The sequence below is a fragment of the Cynocephalus volans genome, chromosome 16 (genome assembly GCF_027409185.1).
Source record: "Cynocephalus volans isolate mCynVol1 chromosome 16, mCynVol1.pri, whole genome shotgun sequence".
Lineage (NCBI taxonomy): Eukaryota > Metazoa > Chordata > Mammalia > Dermoptera > Cynocephalidae > Cynocephalus > Cynocephalus volans.
Genome location: NC_084475.1, coordinates 23,137,995 through 23,158,269, shown reverse-complemented (window position 1 = coordinate 23,158,269; position 20,275 = coordinate 23,137,995). Strand labels below are relative to the sequence as shown.

Here is a 20,275-nt window from a genome sequence, read left to right as displayed (position 1 = left end):
CATCCTTGTCTTCAAATTTGTTTCATCATTTTCATTGTGGAGAAAAACACATAAATAAGAGCACGAAAAATAAGTGTACAGATCAGTAAATTATCATAAAGTGAACGTTTGTATAACCAGTGTAGAAAATGACCACCTCCGAAGCCCCTTTATTGCCCCTTCCCAATGTCTTCTTTATCCTCCCCAAATTAAGTGTACCCTGTCTTCTAAGACGGCGGTTCTGCCTGTTTCTGAACTTCGTATCAGTGAGAGTGGATGCAGGCTTTTGTGTCTGGCTCCTCCCACTGTGGCTTGCCTGTTCACTCTCTGAAAGGTATTTGTTGGCGAACAGGATTCTTAATTTTAAGGCAGTTCAGTTTATTAATCTCTTCCTTTGTAGTTAGTGCTTTCTGTCTCCAGCATGAGATATTTTTTCCTGCTCTGAGGCCTTGAAGATATTCTGTTATGTTCCAGAAGCTTTATTGGTTTTTTGCCAATGCTTCTGTCTATTTGTATTTAAGTTCAACATTGCACTGACCCGGGCAGCGATCGAGTTTTATGAGAGCTTGGGCAGCCCTGTGTGGCCACCCATGAGGAGCATGGTGGCACTGGAGCATCACGGCGCCCTCCTACTCCTGACCACATCACTCCTCCACAGGAACCTGATCACTAGCACCCTACATTAGTTTTATCATATTTTGATCTTTATATAATTCGTCATGTATTCTTTTGTGTCTGGTTTGCCTCATACAACACTAAGTTTTTAAAATTAGTACAGGTCGTCGTGTGCAACAGTCTCCTTCATTCATTTTCATTGCTAACCACCATTTCTGCTATTTGGACATTTGGGTGTTTGAGTAATGCTACCTTGCACTTGTCTTCCGGTGTACAGATGGGTGCATGGTTACAGACGTAGGTGTGGGACTGCTGGGTCCTGGGCTATGCATGTGTTCCATTTCAGTAGATACTGCCCAGCAGGTTCCATGGTGGTTGTGCTAGTTCATACCGCCTCCAGCAGCTTGTGAACACCCTGGGCGGTTTGCATCCTCTCAACACTTCTCATGGTGTGTCTTTTCTCATTTTGTCCTTTTTGTGAGTATATGGTGGTATCTTATTGAGGTTTTAAATTTATTTCCCTGATGTCTAATGAGGTTGGATATTTGGATATACTTTTCATGTACTGCCTGTTTGTATTTTTTACCCATTTTTATATTATGTTATCTCTCTTTTTCTTCGGTAAGAAGTTATTTATATATTTTGGGCACAAGTCCTTTGTCAATTACATGATTTACAAATAGCTCCTCCCGTTCTGTGGGCTTATTTTTTACTCTTTTGAGTCTTGGATGAACAGAAGTTCCTAATTTACTGTAGCTCGGTTTATCAGTCTCTTCCCGATTGTTAGTGCTTTTTCCCTGCTTATGAAATCTCTGTTTATCTCACTTTCATGAAGACATTCTAAGTTATTTTCGCTTGAGATCTACAATCTATGTAGAAATTATTTCTGTCTGTTACGTGAGGTTAAGGTCAGGAATAATCCTTTTTCACGTGGACATCCAGTTGACTTAGGCTCCTCTGTTGGAAGGACGTTTCCTCCCCCACAGCTGTGCGGGGCTGTCTTTGTCACCGTTGTGTTAATGCACATGCGTCCTACTCGTAGCCTCCACGTCTGTTCATTGAGCTGTCATTCTGTCCTTTTGTCTGCCAGTACCACACTGTAGCTTTACAGTACCCATTGAAATTCGATGCTGTAAGTTCTCTTGTTCATCTATTTGAATATTTTTGTCTATTTTAGTCTTTTTGCATTTTTATATAAATGTCAGTTATCTTGTTAATTTTCACAAAATCTCTGAAGATTTTGAATGGAATTGTACTGAATCTATCCCAATATTGAGCTTCCTAACAATGAACATATGTCTGTTAATTTGTTTAGATCATCTTTAATTTATCTCAGTAACCACTTGTAGTTTTCGTAGTAGAGGGTTTATAGTCTTTTAAGTTACTTCCTGGGTATCTGAGCGTTTGACTTTGTAAATGCATTTTTATCAGCTTTATAGAGATATAATTCCCATAACAAGAGCTACCCACAGAAAGCATATAGCTCAGTGGTTTTTAGTGTATTAATAGTGTTGTGTGGCCATCACCACAGTCTAATTTGAGAACATTTCCGTCACCACAGAATTAAACCCTGTGCTCATCAGCAGCCACTCTTCATTCCCCTCCCCCAGTCTCCAGCCCTGGAAGCCACCGGTCCACTTTCTGTCTCTACGGATTTGCCTGTTCTGGACATTTCATATAAATTGTGTCATACAATATGTGGTCTTTGTAACTGGTTTCTTTGCCCTAGCATTATGTTTCCAAGGTTCATCCATGTCATGGCATGTGTCAGTACTTCATTCATTTTTATTTTTGCACAATAGTCCGTTGTGTGTATGTATATGTAAATACACACACACCACACTTTCTTTATCCATGCGTCAGTTGAACATCTGGGTTATTTCCACTTTGGGGCTATTATGAATAATGCTTCTTTGAACATACATGTACAAGTTTTCTGTGTGGACATAACATTTTCAGTTCTCTTTGTTATATACCTAGTAGTGGAATTGCTGGGTGAGTATAGTAATTCCATGTTTAACATTTTGAGGAACACCAAACTTTCTTCCAAGGTGGCTATATCATTTTACATTTTCACTGACAAAAGAGGAATGTTATTTGATGTTCTTTGACACTATTGTAAGTGGCATTATTTAAAAATTTTTGTGGGTATGAAGAAATTAATTTTATCTGTCAGTCTTGTATCCAGAAACCATGCTAGATTCACTTTAATTCTAATATTTTCTACAGATTCTCTTGGATTGTTTATGTACCTAATCGTATGCTCTGTGACTAATGAGAGTTTCATTTTCCCCTTTCTAATCCTCAGATCCTTTATTTCTTTTCCTTGCCTGGCTGGACCAACGTGAGTTTCCAGCGCACTGTTAAGTACAAGTCATGGTAACGGGCATTTTTGTCCCTTCCCAACTTCAAGGAGAGAGCGTAAATGTTTCACCATTAAGTATGTTGCTTGTTGTAGATTGTTTTCATATTTATCCTGAATCAAATCAAGTACATTCCCTTCCAGAAGCTGGAGAAATGTAGGACGCTTTGATATAGAGAAAGGGTTCCAGAAAGGGGATGGAAATGCTTAAGAAAAGTTCTGTGGCTCAGTTTTACTGCCCAACCATCCCTGAGGATGCTGTCCCTGTGCAGCCATCACTGGCGAGGCTTCCATGCAGGTCTGTCCTCGGGTGGGATCCCAGTAACATGGTGTCTATATCCCCGACAGCTCCACGGTGTCAGGAAGGGCATCGTGTCTTCAGTGTGGCACCGCTGGTGCTGACGTGTGGTTTGCAAATATCTCCTCCCAGTCCCTTATTTGTTTTTACACTTTCTCATTAAATTTGTGCCTAAATCAAAACACAAAGGTTCAAACTTTGAAGTCCAATTTGTTACTTTTATTGCTGTGCTTTTTGTCGTATCTAAGAGTTCTTTGTTTAATCCAAGATCACCAAGACTTGTTCCTAAGTCTTTTAGTTCTAGTGCTTACGTGTGGTCTTGATCTGTTTTGAATTAGTTTTTGCTCATGGCAAGGGCCTGCTTTCTTCTTCCTGCACGTGGCGATCCACTTGTCCTAGCTGTTGGTCTGCCTCGGAGCCTGTATCCACATCAGCCCACCGTAGGTATAAAAGTTTATTTCCTGCTCTCAATTTGTTTTAATGACCTATGTATTTGTCTTTATACAGTACCGTAGCTTAGTAGAAGTTCTGAAATCAGAACGTTTAAGTCCTCCATCTTATTCTTCTTTCAACATTGTTTTGGCTATTCTGGGTCTTTTGTATTTCCATATAAATTTTAGGATTAGCTTGTCAATTTTGGCAGAAAAAGCAAGTTGAGATTCTAATTTGGGTTGTGTTAAATCCATAGGTTAATTTGGGGAGATTGCTGTTAGTGATGTTGAGTCTTCTGATGGAAGGACATGGAAGTCCGTTTATTTACATCTGTAACTTCTTTCAGCGACATTTTCTAATTTTCGGAGTACAAGCTTGCAGTTCTTTTATTAAATTTATACTTGAATATTTTATTCTTTTGGTGCTATTTGGGAATGTATTATTTTCTTAATTTTATTTCCAGATTGTTCAATGCTAGTATAAAGAAATACAACTGATTTTTGTGTCTTGATTTTGTATTCTGTGGCTTAGCTGAACTTGTTTATTAGTTCTAGTAGTTTCTGTGGGTTCCTCAGGATTCTCTACGTACAACATTACATGGTCTGCAAAGCGAGGTGGTTTTACTTCTTCCTCTCCAGTCTGGAGCCTTTTGTTTTCCTTTCCTGCCTGATGGCTCTGACCAGAAGCGCTGCACATGCCCCACAGAAGTGGAGAGGGCAGTTGTCCTCCCTGCCCAGTCCTCCTCACCGTGAGCTGTTAAACCGCGGGGGTTTTGTAGATGCCTTTTATCAAGCTGAGGACGTTCCTTTCCATTCCTACTGTGTTGAGAGTTTTTATTGTGAATAACCATTCAGTTTTGTGAAATGCTTTCCTGCATTTATTGAGTTCATCATACAGTGATTGATTGTTCTTTTTTATGTTAATATGCTGTATTACATTGACTTTTAGGTGTTAAAGCGACCTTGCTTTCCTGGGAAAATCCCCACTTGGTCATAGTGTGTGTGTATGATCCTTTTTACATGTTGCTGGATTTGGTTTGCTAATATTTTGTTGAGGATTCTTCCATCTACAGGTATATTCATGTGGGATGTTGTTCTGTAGTTTTCTTTTTTTGTAATATCTTTTTCTGGCTTTGGTTTTGGGTAATACTAGCCTCATAGAATGAGTTGGGAGGTGTTCCCACTTCTTCCATTTCCTGGGGACTTTGTGAAGGTGAGATCTTATTTCATCTAAGTGTTTGGTAGAATTCACTAGTGAAGCCATCTGGGCTTGGACTTTTTTGTGTGGGAAGATTTTTAATTACTAATTCAATTTTTTTCTACTTTGCATAGGTCTATTCAGATTTTATATTTTTTCTTCAGCCAATTTCAGTAATTTGTGTCTTTAGAAACTTTTCTGTTTCATCTAAATTGCCTTAATTTGTTAGCGTACAGTTGTTCACAGTATTCTCTTGGGGTCTTGTAACTTCTGTATGGGCGGGACCACTGTCATCTTTTTCGTTCCTGGCGTGAGTTACTTGTGTCTTCTCTCGTTCTCGGTCTACTAGCTCAGGGGTCCATGGACTACGACTTGCAGGCCACATGCACCACAGCCACTTGTGTTTGGCTCCTGAGCTCAGAATGGTCTTTCTATTTTTAAAGTGTTCTAAAAACAAAACAAAAACCAAAGAAAAACATATGACAGAAACATATGCGGCCCCCCAAAACTAAAATATTTATTATCTGCTCCTTTATAGAAAAATTTCACTATCTCCATTCTGGCTAAAGTTTTCTTAAATTTCTTTAAAAAACAAACAAACAATAAAACACAGGCTTATAACACAAGGTCATGGGCTCAGATCCCCAGACTGGCCAGCTACCACCAACAAAAAAAAATAAAAATAAAAATAAAATTCTGTTAAATTTCTTGATTTGTCAGCAAACCAGCTGTTGGTTTTGTTGGTTTTTCCCTGTGGCTTTTCTGTTCTCTGTTTCATTAACTTCTGCTCTGATCTTTTATCTTCTCCCCTCTGCTTACTTCGGGTTTAGTTTGCTCTTCTGTACTGTTTCTTAAGAACTATTTCTATTTTATTTATTTCTTTTAAAAAAATTTTTTTGGTGGCTGGTGGTGTGAGGGTCTGGACCCTTGACCTTAGGGTCGGCTGCACCGCACTCTGGTACCTGAGCCAATGGCCAGCCTGTTTCTCTTTGAATGTGGTGTTTACGCTATAAGACTGTGCCTAAGCGCTGCTTCAGCTGTGCTGTGTCTGCTGTGTTGTGTTTCATTTTCATTCAGCCCAAAATACTTTCTAATTTCCTTTGTGATTTCTTCTTCACCCCACTGGTTATTTAAAAGAATGTTGTTTATTTTCACATATTGGCGGTAGGTTTCTCAAATACCCTTCCGTTTTGGATTTCTAATTTAATTTTGTTGTAGTCAGAGAGTATAGTTTTTATATGATTATCTCTTTAGAGATTTCTATTCTGCTATTGTTTGTCCAGATTAGACTTAGTTTGGACTTGTATTTTCTCTTATTTCCCGATGTTCTATTTAATTCTTCCATTTTGTCTTTTAGTTTTTGTGTGTGTGGTAAAATACACCTAAATTTACATTTTAGCCACTTTAGAGTACACACAGTGCAGTGCATTTAGAACAGTCCCACTGTTTCACCACTGTCCCCCTCCACAATTTCTCCACCATCTCAGCCTGACACTCTGTCCCCACTGAACACCACCTCCCATTACTACCCACCACCGACCCTGCTGAGCACTGTTCTACCTTCTGTCCCTGTGGATTTGACTGTTCTAGGTGCCTCATGTAACAGTATTTGTTCTTTTATGTTAGGCTTATATTTTTTAGTTTTAAAACATAGTTTTTACAGGTTTTTAAAAATATTTATATCTGATAATTTGAATGTCTGAAGTCTTCTGTTTTCCGTAGTTTTGCATGTTTTCACTTATATGTCTGGCTATCTTTGTGGACTGATCATTTTATTTGAACAATTCTCTGTGGAGTTAATTTGAGGCCTGGGATGAAAGTTCATTCCCTCAGAGAAGATTTTGCCTTGCCTCTTCCATGTGCTTGGGAGACCACTGTCCTGGGACCACTGTAACCCGTGTTTGAGGCTGGAGACTCCCTGCTTGGCCACATTACTCATATGCCCTTACCTTGAGGAGATAACACTTGGTGGCCAGAGATAGAAAATATGTGTGTGGGTTTAACACTCCCTCCCCCACCCCAACCTGTAGCAGACACCTGGCTTTGGTTTCCGTTCCCTGCAGCCTTGTAGGGTCTCACCAAAACCATACTTCAGAATTGGGCTGTTCCTTCCAGGTCAGTAGAGGCCCTCAGGGCAGTCGGGGCTGTTTTCCTCTCTGGGTTCATGCATTTTCATAGATTTTTGGCCCAGTAGTTTCCTGCTATCTTGTTAATTCTTTGTTGCTTTTAAGATGTTTTATGTTTTGGTGGTTGGCTGGTACAGGGATCTAACCCCAGACCTTGGTGTTATCAGTAGAACTGAGCTAATTGGCTGGCCCTTCAGACTTTTAAAATATTTTATTCAATCAGAGCAGTGCTATTCACTTCCTGTTGGCCAGTCGGTCACTTCTGTAAGTGGAATTTGGAGGGGTATTTGAGTGGGTTTGGGTCCTTGCTCTAGCCAGTAGCAAACCACAGGCAGGTAACCTCTCTCAAGCTTATTTGCTCCTCCTTTGTAACTCAGAATTTGTGGTAGAATTAGGTAATGTATGTGTGATATTGGGATACAATATATAAATTTGGTCTCTGCCCCGCTTCCTGGCACAGAGCTCCTGATCCCTCGGAATTTCCCAGGTGACAGCGCCTTTTACTTTAGCAAGGGAGTCTTGGTGGCCCCTAGACAGATTCAGGATGGAGCTGGTCACCAGAAAGACCAAACCTTGATGAGAGGCTTGGAACTTTCAGTCCCACCCCACAACCTCCAGGAAGGAGAAGGGCTGGAGACTGGATCAATAAATCGATCACCCCGCAGGGTAAAACCTCCATAAAACCCCTAAAAAGTGGGGTTTGGAGGGCTTCCGGGTTGGTGAACACCCAGGGATGCTGGGCGGATGGTGCGCCCCAACTCCACGGGGACAGCAGCTCTTGCCTCAGGGACCCTCTGGCCTCACCCTGGGTCTGAAGTGGGGCATCTTGTGGGACTGCACTAACTCCAGGGAGTCAGTGTCAAAATTGAACTGAACTGTAGAATCCCCAGGTGGTGTCTGGAATACTAGAGAACTGGCTGATATAGGGGGAAACCCCACATTTGGTGTCAGGAGTGCTGAGAGCAGAAAACACCTCAGCTTATGAAAGTCGCTTGACACCAAGTAGGCTCTCGAAAATGGTGGGGCTTGCCCTGTTTGTCCTCTGTTCTCCCTCCTTTGGGACCCTTCCCTTTGGAGCGTGGGTCCTGAGGGTTTAGGTATGGCCAGGCAATTTCCAGGCATGTCTTCAAATCTTATTTGTCTAAAAGCTAAGCACTGGAAGACTTAACAAAAACAAAAAGATCGACTTAAAAGATCGACTTTGTGTTCTTCCCTGAAGGAAGTCTTGGCTGTTACTTTCTTCATTTGCAAGTAGCCTACATACATCTGCCCTCCTCTGCCTCCCCAGGGTCACTTTCCCTCCCAGCCCACAGCCACACCCCCCAGGACCCTTCTCCAGTGATGGGTACCTCACTCAGAAGCTGTGAAGCTCCCAGTTTCTTTTAACTCTAAAATTCTTTAACAAGAGTAGCTTTTTCCCACTCAGTATTTTTATGGTCAGGAAAGAAACAATGTTCCATTCAGAATTACTGTTGTTTTTATAATACATCAAAATCCTTTTCCCTAGGCTGCCAAGAATGTTTCTTAACTTGCTGTCAGTGTGCAGTTTCAACTAGTCTGGGAACTTTGCACACATTAGGGCAAATAAACAGTGAGGTTTTTGAGCCCACCCTCACATCATATGGAAAGACCGTCTCCAGGTAGACTTTGGGAAAAGTGCTTGAGGTGCAGACTTTGCTTTTGTAGTTCATGAATAATAACCTTTTGTATCTGTCCTTTTAGCTGCTGTCCTTTGCATTTCAGATGCCTGCCGACCTTTGTTAAATCCAGCTCCTGGTATGTGGCACCAGCTGTGAGCTCTGTGGACCTGACCAGAGCTGGCCCCCTCCCCAGGCTGGGGCTCTGATGAGAGGTGATGGGATCACAGCTCCCACTGGCAGGAGCACATCTGGGCTTGTTATTAAAATGTCCCTTCACTTTTCATGTGCAATAAAGACCTTTTCACTCTCCCATCTTTCAGCAAGTTTTTTCCTCTTTCGCAATGATCTTGGGAGAACAAGGAGCTTATTTATGGTCAGCAGAGTCACTGCACATTCTGAAATGGCTTGGATACCTGCTTTGCTGTTCATTTTGTGGCTTGAATGTTTGCTTGCTGCGTTTATCCTTGAATTTTTGGCTTATTGGTCAGTGAGTATGTTAATCTCTTTAGTACTCTCCTTGTACTTGCAGATGTTGATTTTATTCAGACACCCAGCAGGAGAGGTGATTCTAGCAGAAGAAGATATGGAAAATTATATTTGAGAGCCAGGAAATTCTGGGCAATTATGCTTTTTGTGTACATCTTTGAACTAGAAAATCAGGATCTTGGTTAATCTTGTGTGTATTAGTACGGGTTCTCCAGAGAAACAGAACCAGTGGGAGATAACACACACACACACATATGCACGCACACATGCACGCACGATTCGTTACAAGGGATTGGCTCACATGATAATGGAAGCTAAGAAGTCCTGTGTCCTGCCGTCTGCAAGCTGGAAGCCCAGGAAGGCTGATGGTGTTAAGTTTCTATCTAAGCCTGAAGGCCTGAGAACCAGGGGAATGGTGTTGTCTGCCCAAGTGGAGTCCAAAGGCCCGTGAACCGGGAGTGCCAGTATCTGAAGGCAGAAGGAGACCGGGGCCCTGGTCCAGCAGAGAGCCTGGGTCCCCCCTTCCCCTGCCTTTTGTTCCATTCGGGCCTCCAGTGGATTGGACGATACCCACCCACATCATGGAAGATGGTCTTCTTTACTCAGTCTGCCAATTCAGATACCGATCTCTTCCAGACACACCCCCGTAGACACACCCAGAACTAATGGTTCACCAGTGATCTGGGCATCTCTGAGCCCAGTCAAGTCAACATATAAAGTTAACCATCACAAGTCCACGCCTTGTCAACTCAGCATCTGTGCACATTTCCTTAACCCATATTCAATCTCCAGATGAAGACACTAACAAGGTCGTAATTTTACCTAACATGATACAACTATCCCACATACAACTGAAAATTCACAGTCACTTCCCCAGAAGAGGAAGTAAAGTCCTTGGGTGATGTTTACTCTTCTGAGATATCCCAAAACTCAAATACTAGGATGCAAAATTAGCAATCCTTAAACACTGATGTAAAGTCAATCCATATTATGTTAAATGATAGGAGAATAAGAAAGGAAATAAAACAAAGATATTTGCTTAATTTGTGTGTGTGTATAAATGTATTATACACACAAATATATGTATTATGTATGTATTATATACACAAGCATGTTCATGACAAAATAAGAAATATGACAGTCTCAGTCCTGTTTCTGTCACTGGTCATGAGGTTGTAGCTGTGTCCACAGCCACCTTCTTCCACTTCCTATTCTCTGTTCCCTTTGCCTTCAGTGAGCACCTCAGCAGGTCGTGGTCCTTCACCCGGTGGAGTGACCCAAACCTTCGTTTCTGAGGGTTCTGGGCCCTTCCTAGCCCTGCCTGGACTGGGTTGTTGTGGTTTCCCATTGACCTTAGTCAGGGCATGGTGGTACTAAGAGACGTCCAAAGGGATGTCCTGTATCCCGGACATAGTCTTCCTGACCTCCATTGTGAAGTAGTGTCCAACATCCCCTTGGTGGTCTGGGTCAGTCACCGTAGCCAATGCTGTAACTCCTTTCTCATCCTGTTGACTCAGATGCATGAGGAGCCCTAAGTGACCAGGTGGCAACCTTGACTTCCAGTTCAGTGGGGTCATTTTTGTGTCTCCTGATGGAAGCATTTCTCCCTCTGAAACTAAGACCTCTAGGCCAGCAGAGCAAAGTCTCAGGGACAGGAAGCAAAAATTTTGCTAGTGGTCACTAGGGGTGATGGTGAGTGGTGCCACTCCCATCTCCACACCTCGAGTTCTGGACCCATGGATCCTGCCATGAGAGGAACGGCTCTCTGTGGTAAGTGCTCATTCAGAGCATGGACAGCCTGCTGGGGAGCCTTGCCCAGCCCTGCAGGGTATCGTCACCTTGCCCGTGCTGTAACTGTGACTTCAAAAGGCCACTGCTGTTCCATCAGATCAGCTGCTTCAGGATGGTGCAGAGCTTGGCACAACCAGTGAATCCCTGGGCATGGGCCTTTGCTGATTTTTGTGGCTGTGATGTGAGGTCTGTGGTCAGAAGCAGTGATGTGTGCAGTACCGTGACAGTGGTAAGGTGTGTTCTGTCAGGCGTTAACCTTGACATGAAATTTCTACAAGACTTGGGGTGAGTTACATTGTCTTTCCAAAGTGTGGATAATATTAGCTGTTCTGTCTCCAACCAGTGTGTTTTGTAGGTGGTGTAGTGAACTGAAAATCTATTCATTTGTTCTACAAGTATTTTCATATATATAACTGAATACAAGTACTGGACTGGTCCTGGCTCCAGAAAGGTCCAAGAGATGCCCCTTCCCAAAGGATGTGTTAGCCCATGGCCTGGGACATGGTTGATCAGGTGTCTGGACTAGAGCAAGATTGGAGGCTTTTCTCTTTGAGGCTGCCATGTTTGGAGGTGGGGATATGACCCTCAGGTGGTGCGTGCATCCTGTATCCAGGCCTTCCTCTCTGGCAGCTTTGCACAAGGTCCCCAGGAGGTCATGCCATTGGTGGGCAGAGATGCACCTACCTGTGGTTTCTTTTAGCCTCTTCAGCTCTTAGTTTTGAAATACCTGTTTGGGCCATGTGCTAGCTTTTAACCCTCTTCCCCCTGTGCATCCTCTTCCGTCCCCCACCTCCTCTCAGCCCACTGGCTTCCTCTCTGCCTGCCCCATCCACAGGTCATGGGATGTCAGAATGCTCACAAGACCATTTTGCAGAAATAAGAGAGGTGGTCTTTTAGTTTATCTGTTGTTCAGTTTAAGGACTAATATCCTCCCAGTGACATTTTTAGTTCTTCTATTGGGTATACTTAGTACCTTAAATAAAATACTCAAATTTTTGTTTAATGTTCCATTAGAACACTTTTATTAAAAATAAAACATACCTACAGAAAAATGCACAAAACATAAATATACACTTTGAAGATTATGAGGCAGATATACGTGTAACTACTGCTCAGTTGACAAATGCCCCATTGCCAGTACCTTGGGGTTCTGCCCTGCTATGTTCCAACCCCGCTTCCTGTCACAAAGTGTCCATCACTCTGACTTTCAGGGTTATAATGGTCTTGCTTTTCTTCATGGTTTGCATTGCAGGTGTTTTTCTAAAATAATATGGTTAGTTTTGCTTGTTTTGAATTTAAATAAATGGAATAATACTATGTATATTCTTTTGTTTTGCATCTTTCACTCAGCATTAGGTTTCTGGAATTTTTTATGTCGTGTTGACTGCTAAATGGTATTTGAAAGTAGTAAAGTGACAGTTTATTTTTCCTCTGACATTCATGAACGTTGGGTCATTTCCACATTGGAGCAATGCTGCTAAGAACATTTCTGGTGCATGTGTGTAGGACCTTTTCTGCCCAGTAGTGAAGTTACTGGGTCTTAGGGAATATGTGTCTTCAGCTTTATTGGATGGTTTCAGACTGTCTCCTGAAGCAGTTGTACTGGTCCTCTCGGCAGCCCATAGTGTGTGAGAGTTCCTGTGGTTCTGCCTCATCGGTCACACTTGGAATTGTCAGAATGTTTTACTTTTCCCACTCTGTTGCATGGGTAATTGCATATCCCAGGTGACTGATGAGGTATGTGGTCCATTGATATCCTCTCATCCGAATTGCCTACTCAGGCCTCTTGCCTGTTTTGCTTGGACTGTCTGTCTTTTCCCCACTTATTTGTAGGAGCTGCTTTATGCATATTTAAAATGTGTTCTTCTCTACAGGACGACGCAATGATGCCTCAGAGGGTGCGGCTGCAGCACGAAGCCGCCATCCAACACCCGGCCAGCGTAAGTGTGGACCTTTTTCTGTTGACAGATTAACAGTATGTCTTTTAAGTGAAGATTTTCCCTTAGTATAAAAAGAACCAGTTTATGGCAAGATTGCCAAATCAGAGAGTAACTTGTGGCTGGTGTGTCTGTGAACACTTGTGTGTGTTTTCCTTTGAACAAAAACACACTTTTCATTTTGGATAGCACTTGTTACTTTAAAATGGGTACAAGGGGTTTTGTTTGCTTTCATTCGACATTTTAGAAGCCGAGCACCCTGGACATGAGAACACAGGTTGGGATCTGTAGTGTGTGCGCAGTTTTAAAAAATTCTTCTGATTTAAATAACCTCAGATTGTGATTCTCATCCTTAGAAGAGATTCACAGTCGCCCCCCCAAAGCAGGCATCCTAGACCCCTCCTCCTGAGCACTGCTGGGTGGGGGGCACTTTTTCAAGCAGCCCTGGGCTCACCATACCCAAGGGAGCCGCGTAGAGGGAGCACCCTCCCTCCCCACACAGCTGCAGGGGCACCGTGGGCTCCTGCTGGTTCAGGGAAGGTAATGCTGTCCTCAGACATCCTCTCAAGTTTGAAAAGAAATCTTGGAATCTCGATGGTGATCACTTGGCTTTATAAGACGGTCTTCCAGATGCAGCTGGTCACCTGCCCTCAGGCCCCTGTGCTCTTCCTCCCATGAAGTGCAGCGTGAGCACCTGTCCACGGGCCTGCACCTGTCCTTGCACATGGTCGGATGGGGTTGGGAGGGTCTGGGCACTCCCCTCCCATGGTCCTGGCCAGCCAGGGGGCCTCTGGTCTCATCAGGTGACCCTCTCACACCCACCCAGCCAGTCTCCACGTGGAATGACTACCTGGGATGACCTCGCCACCAAGCAAGATGAGGGAGTCTCTCCACTCCTCAAGAGTGATAGTGGTGTAGGAAGGCGTGAGTGCTCCGGAGGCTGCCCACCCCGTCGTCTCAGTGGTGTCCCGAGAACTCACGTCTCTCACGCCCTCAGTCTCTGCTTGCAGGGTCCCACGTCCCCTGTGGTCCGATGTCCACTTTCTGCCAGGAGGCTGTGGTTGCCCTCAGGACCCTCCCTCTGGGTGTCTATGCTCTTCCCCCTCCTCCCCTCCAGGGCACCTTGTGCATCAGGACACAGCTTCGCCCAGTGTTCCTTCTCAAATAAAAGACTTGTGCCCAGTCGGTCTTCTCATATGTGTTGAAATGATCTTCAAATGAGGGCGAAGGAATTGGAAAGAGAGAGGGCAGGAGGACAGGTCGGTAGGCTCTGAGCAGTCCACCACCACAGGGTGCCCACCGCTCTGCTCAGGTTAGGCCCCCCAGACCTGCCAGGACAGCCTCTCCCCAGGAGTCACCTACAAAATGCCCTCCCAGCAGCTCCTAGGTGTGTTGGGCTGTGGCCTCACCAAGTGGACCCAAAACTGACTGTCAGAGGGGACGCTGCCTGCATAAACACAGAAGTGAGTGGAGAGTCGGGCAGAGCTGGAGCCCCCTGTGGAGAGGGGTCGTGGGGTGGTGCGTGCAGGTGCACGTGCCTCGGGTGTGCACCTCCTGGTGCACCATCTGGAGAGGAAACGAAGCCTAGGAGTTTTCCTGGCAGCAGAGGGGTCCCGGGGCTTGGTGGCCCAGGGTTACGTGGGGCACATTTTCTGCACAGGCTGCTGAAAGGGCCACAAGCCAGCAAAGTTCGGAGCCACAGAAGTGCTGCTCAATAGTAGTCATTACCACAGGCTCTGGGAGCCGCTTGCTGGAAGTTTGCAGGCATGGAATGCTTCATTTCTTACCCTGCTGGCCAGGACAGTTCTAGTGTTGTGGAAATGCTAGAGCACCGGCACCTAGGGCATCACTAGGTCACAGAAGAGTTTTCTGTCCACCCCAGCATCTAAAGGCGTTGGCGGGTTTCTCCATCGCAGGAAAAGAGATTTGATGTACAAGCTGTATTTTTTGATCTGGTTCCTTTGTTGGGGAGAGGGGAAAGATGAAAAAAAGCCCTTCTGGATAGATTTCTGTTTACTGTTTGTGTAAAGGAAATGCAGAGACTAGGATTTCCAGAACCTTCTGTCATTGGCTCTGATGGATGCGATGTTGAATATGGAAGTGAGAGAAGAAGGGGTTACACAATGACAGAAACTAAATGGTGCTCGACTGCCAAGTTCCTTGCTTGAAATAGTTCTCTTTGTCTTTGCCTGTTCTTACAACCATGTAACTCTGTAAAATTTAAGTCATGCAGACCCTGTCCTGGGCCTTGTGAGGTGGAAGGCGTGCATTTGTGTAATTGGGGCTAGTCGTCTGTATGTAAGGTGCCATCTCTTTCAGAATGATTTTTACACAGCTAGAAATGACAGTGTTCAGGTATTTAAAGTGTATCATATGTTGGAAACTTCTAAAGAATTTTGTAATCAGTGTTGACATGTTAGGGAATGAGATACTTTTAGATTTGTTTTCATTTCTATATCTTTCATTTTCGTGCTGAAAAGAGTCAAACAGACCAGCTTCATTATGAAGTTACTTTGGTAATTCTTCTTGGCATGGGCTCAAGTGAACGGTGATATCTAGGGATACCCAGGAATTTGGAAAAATACAAGGTGGGTCAGTTTGTCTTAACCTTAATTAAAAATCTTGATTTGCATTTTTATAGCTTATTTTAAGTTCTAGGTTATAACTTTCTTGCTCACCTTCTCATTAAATCCTCTGGATTTGTTTGCCGCCATCCAGCAGAGAAGCCTTGCTGCTCCCTGGTGGCACGTTTCTCTGCCAGCCTCAGAGGTGGATGGCGCATTTGTGCTGTTTGTCCTGCACTGAAGATGTCATGACAGTCTTGTTGCACCAAAAGAAAGTCAGTTGTAGAAACATTGTTATTGTGTGGCTGGGTTTTTTTTTTTAAATCATGACCCACAAAAATCTTAATTTGCAGTTGCTGGTTGGTGGCTTTGTCAATTATATTGTACATTTTGTTCTGAAGGAATGAAATGAATGCTGAGTGTATGCTTGTACATGGCCATTATTTTTTTAAAGGCCATTTACAAAAAAACCGTTTAATTAGGACGGAAAGACCTTTGATGGCAGCTTTCTTAAATTGTGCAGTTTCACATAAGTCACTTCAGAATTTCTGGAATTTTACATTTTGGGCATCATTAGGCAGCTTCAGGTATATTTATTCCTGTTAAGTTGCTCATTTCTAGAACATTCAGAGCAGAGATCAGTTCTAGAACAGGAGCTGGATGGAGTCAGGGAAGCATGTTTGCTCTGGGGGGGTGGTCTTGAGAATGATCAAGAAGGGGAGCCTTTCCCACAGGGGTCCCCTGGGCAGAGGTGCTGGGTGGGAAACTGTGGGATACGTGGCTTCTGGAATAGAAAGGCCAATTGGGATGGAACCGGAAGAAGGAAGGGGTGCCAAGACTAGGTCACCCCCCAGGAGAAGTGTGGACCTTGCTGACAGTTGCACTGGTGTGCTTTGCTCTCTCCCCACAGCCTTGGGACAGATGCACGCTTGAAGGCTGATGGCAGGACTTCTCTACGTCCCTAAAGCTAGTGACTAGTCCATAAGGCTGTCAGAGTATCTGGTGGGCTACAGAGGGATTGGGATGGCCTGCCATGTTCCATATCAGTGACAAGCACATGCACTTGCTGCTGAGGGGCACTGAGTGCAGGAGAGCTGGGCATGGCAGAGCCTCCTTCTCTTTCTGGACCCACCTCTGTGGGGTGAGCTACCTCCTCTCTCAGGTGAGAGAAGATGAGGCTTTTCTCTGTCCCCTCTCATCCACCCTTGTCCACTGGGATGGGCCGTGCAGGAGATTCTGGAGAGTGACCTGCATGGAGTGAAGAGAAGAACAAAGAAAGGAGGGTTTCGTGTAAGCAGACCGTCAGTCACGTCTTGCCTGTTGAAGAACTTCTGGGTGGACCCGCTGTGCCCTCCAGTATCGGGGCACTGGAGCCCTACCCACCTCACTGGCTGCACCCACCCGGCCCCAGGCAACCCCCTCCACCCCAAATGCTGAGCCACGGTCATCTGCATGCAGCATCCTCCAGCTCTGGCTCCCTGCGTGGATTCCTGCCCCTGCAAGAAGCTGTGTGTTAATTTAAATACACGAGACTCTTGGATGCTCTGTTTAAATAAAATCTGCAAAACTCTCTCTGTGAAAACTTGGTCGTCTTGCTCCCTAGACTTTTTCACTTTTAAATCTTGAGCAAACTTCTAGAAGAAAACAGGAGAAACATCTTAGTGGTTTTGGGTTAGTCAAAAAGTTTTTAGTTAAGATACTAAAGCAGAAGCCACGAAGGAAAAAATAAGTTGGACGTCATTAAATTTAAACTTACGCAATTCCAAAGACACCATTAAGAATGTGAAACAACTAAGATACTTGTAAATCATATAAACAATAAAGGAACAGTAACTACACTGTGTAAGGAACTTTTACAATTCAATAAGAAGAGAAACACCTGCTAAAAAAACAGGAAAAAGGCTTGAATGGACATTTCACCAAAGCGAAAAGCACTGAAAACACACAAATGTGCCTCATGTCATTAGTCATCAGGGAATGCACCCTAAAACCTCAGTGCGCTGCAGCTACAAACCACTGGAGTGCTTACGATAAACAGGCCAGTGATGCCAACTGTGCGGGTGTGGACAGAAGGAGCCTCCTGCACGGCCCCTGGCAAGGCCGCGTGGCAGTCCCTGTGGACCTGAAGCAAACCTCCACAGGCACAGCCCACTCTCCTGAAACCCTCGAGAGAAACGAAAGCACTCACACGCGCAGTCATATCCTCGTGGCACGATTTCTCATGATGGCCAAAGGCAGAAGAATCTGACTGTCTCTCAAGCGGTGGAAAATGTGGTGTGTCCACACTGTGGACACCATTCAGCCCTGACAAGGAACAAAATGCTGATGTGTGCTGTACACAGATGTCAGACATTGTGCTGAGTGAAAGAAATCAGGTGAGAAAGCCTGGACAGTGCATGGTTCTGCGCATACGTAATATCCAGAAAAGGCAAGTGCATAGGGACAGGGTGCATTGGGGCTGGGGGTGGGAGACAGCTACAGGGCTTGAGGGAACTTTTGGGTGATGGGAACGGTCCAATACCTGATCGTTGTGATGTTGCAGAACTCAGTACATTTACTCAGAATTGTTGAACTGTAAACTTCAGTGGGTGGATTTTATGGCATGTAAATTGTATGTCAGTAAAGCTGGAAAAAAGTCACACGCATCCTGCCAACTCTGAGCAGCGCATGTGGCTTCAGGGAGGGTTTCTTGCATATAGTGGACATTGTTTCTGTTTACTTGCTCTGTTCTAAAAATAGTCTTTTGGATATTTTCCATGTTGATTTTTGCATTCCACAAATCCATTGATTTTGCTCTCATTTCAAAAGGAAAAAAAGAGAAGTAGCCCATCAGCATCCGCCACTTCCCTGCGTGTTGTGGGCACTGCTTGTCTCCAGGCCTCAGCCCATCATTGTCCTGATGTGTCAGCTGCAGGAACGGCAGCAGCGTACTCGGCCCTTGCCTTTCTCTAATTCCTAATCCTCTGACTCAGTTTCTCTGAAGGGCAGGGCCTGGGCCTTCAACACTGTTGACCAGACACCCTCTATAGTGTGCCTACGTGTGTTGTGTATTTGCATGCATGAGCTATATCATGTTACATATATGCATGTTACGTGTAGGCATGCATGGCATATGTGTTTGCATGAGCTGGAGAGGATATTACGTGTGTCACACGTATGTGTGTCTGTAGCTAGCACTAACCTTAGTCATGTGCAAGCTGTGTCCTGGAGTGAGAAGCCTTTTGTCCCCTACTTTCCCCTGCACTACTCTCCTCATCCCTTTCCTACACGGTGGCCCTTGGGGAGGTCTGGGAGGGCAGAGTAAGGGCCGTCTCTCGGCGGCATCGGCTCTGGGTCTGCTGATGTTGCCTTGCCCGAGGAAGTCCTGGGGCAAAGGGCCAGCGTACCAGCCCAGGCACATGGCTGCTCTGCCCTGCGTGCCCGTGCCAGCAGCTGACTCCCACGACTAGTCACTTTTCGTTCAGTTAATTTTCAGCCTGAGTTCTCAAGTCTCTTCCTGCAGAGTGCCTTTTTGGGAATGAACACCCGTTCTCAGGTCTTGTTTTATTAGCAATCCATGGTTTCCCATGAATTAGCAACAAAACTTCTTGAGAGCCTTGAGATCGTGCCTGCTGCTTCTGGGAACTTTGAAGGAGTTGTCACTCTCCTGCTCCCTGCGTCCCTCCCCCTCGCTCAGCACACATTACCGAGCACCCTGTGTGCCGGGTTCCATGCCCATACAGGTTTGCCCTGAGTCTGAGGTATCATGTAGGGTGGACTACACGGTGTGCATCCCCCCACACCACTGTGTATGCAGGAGCATGCCACCAGCATGGGCCGTGGTGACCCTGTGGAGCCTGAGGATGGAGGGCTGATCTCTGGAATCCATGTCCCTCAGCTCCACAAAGATGTGGAGGACAGCACGGGGGAGACTGGTGTTGCACTGAAGGCATCTGCCTCAGAAGGAACAGCTTTAAAGAAATGTGGACAAACAGACTCTTCCTGGTCTCCATCTGTAGACCACACTTGTGATGATGACAGTCATGGGGTTGCCAGGCCAGGAGCTCCAGTTTCGCCTGATCCTCTCTCTTGCTGAGACCCCCCCCCCCAGTGTAGTTCCAGCTTTCATCCGAAGCTTTGAAACTGTGGCAGGAGGTCTGCGGAGGGTCTCAGGCACTCACACTGGACACTCGGCTCTCACGAGTGGGCCAGCATGCACTTAGGTGTCTGTCAGCCCCCGGCAGCTGCTCCTGGCCCTGTAATTATGGGTCTCAGGGTCTTGGTGTTTGTGCGTAGAGGTGAAGCCTCTTTATCTTCATGTCTAGGATACCTTTTGAAACAGAGGATTTCTACCTCATGGCTTTCGATCAACATTTTCCTTTTTTTAGCTTAAAATCTTTTCTGTTCATCAAGTGCAAGCCAGTATAGACAAGACCAGAAACAGATGCACCGGACAGTGTGGGAAGATGGCTTGGTCAGATCAGACACAGGAGGCCGTCACTGAGCGGGGCGGTGGCTCAGAAGCTAATCCACACTATTCTAATTCACACTGTTTCCATTAAGCATGTTAGGAGAGATGTATAAAAGGTTCATAACAGAATTCAGCAATATGTAGAAAGAATTGTACACCTATTGCCAAGCATGTTTTATTCTAGTTAGAAAATGGACCAAAGATATGAAAAGACATTTACTGAAAAGGGTATGCAGATGGAAAACAACCGCATGAAAGATTTTTGTCATTAGCCATCAGGGAACGCACTGAAACCAAACATGCTTCCGAATGGCTGAAGGGAAACACCTGATGGCTGCAGGTGCTGGTGGGAGTGCAGAGCAGGGCTGTCACGCTGGGAGATGGTTTTGGAGGTTTCT

The 20,275-nt window shown here is 44.9% G+C and overlaps 1 protein-coding gene across 11 annotated transcripts in view; it reads left to right on the top strand.

Annotated features, from left to right (window-relative positions):
- The window catches only part of B3GNTL1 (UDP-GlcNAc:betaGal beta-1,3-N-acetylglucosaminyltransferase like 1), a 143,673-nt gene that overhangs the window by 29,951 nt on the left and 93,447 nt on the right, over positions 1-20,275 (top strand). For 9 of the 11 annotated variants that reach the window (XM_063080813.1, XM_063080812.1, XM_063080811.1 and 6 more), the window contains one exon: positions 12,801-12,866. In XM_063080813.1, the coding sequence (XP_062936883.1) occupies positions 12,801-12,866 (66 nt within the window). Of the gene's footprint in view, positions 1-1,645; positions 1,727-12,800; positions 12,867-17,498; positions 17,803-20,275 lie in introns of those variants that run through there. The other 2 variants (XM_063080820.1, XM_063080821.1) reach the window with 2 other exon arrangements.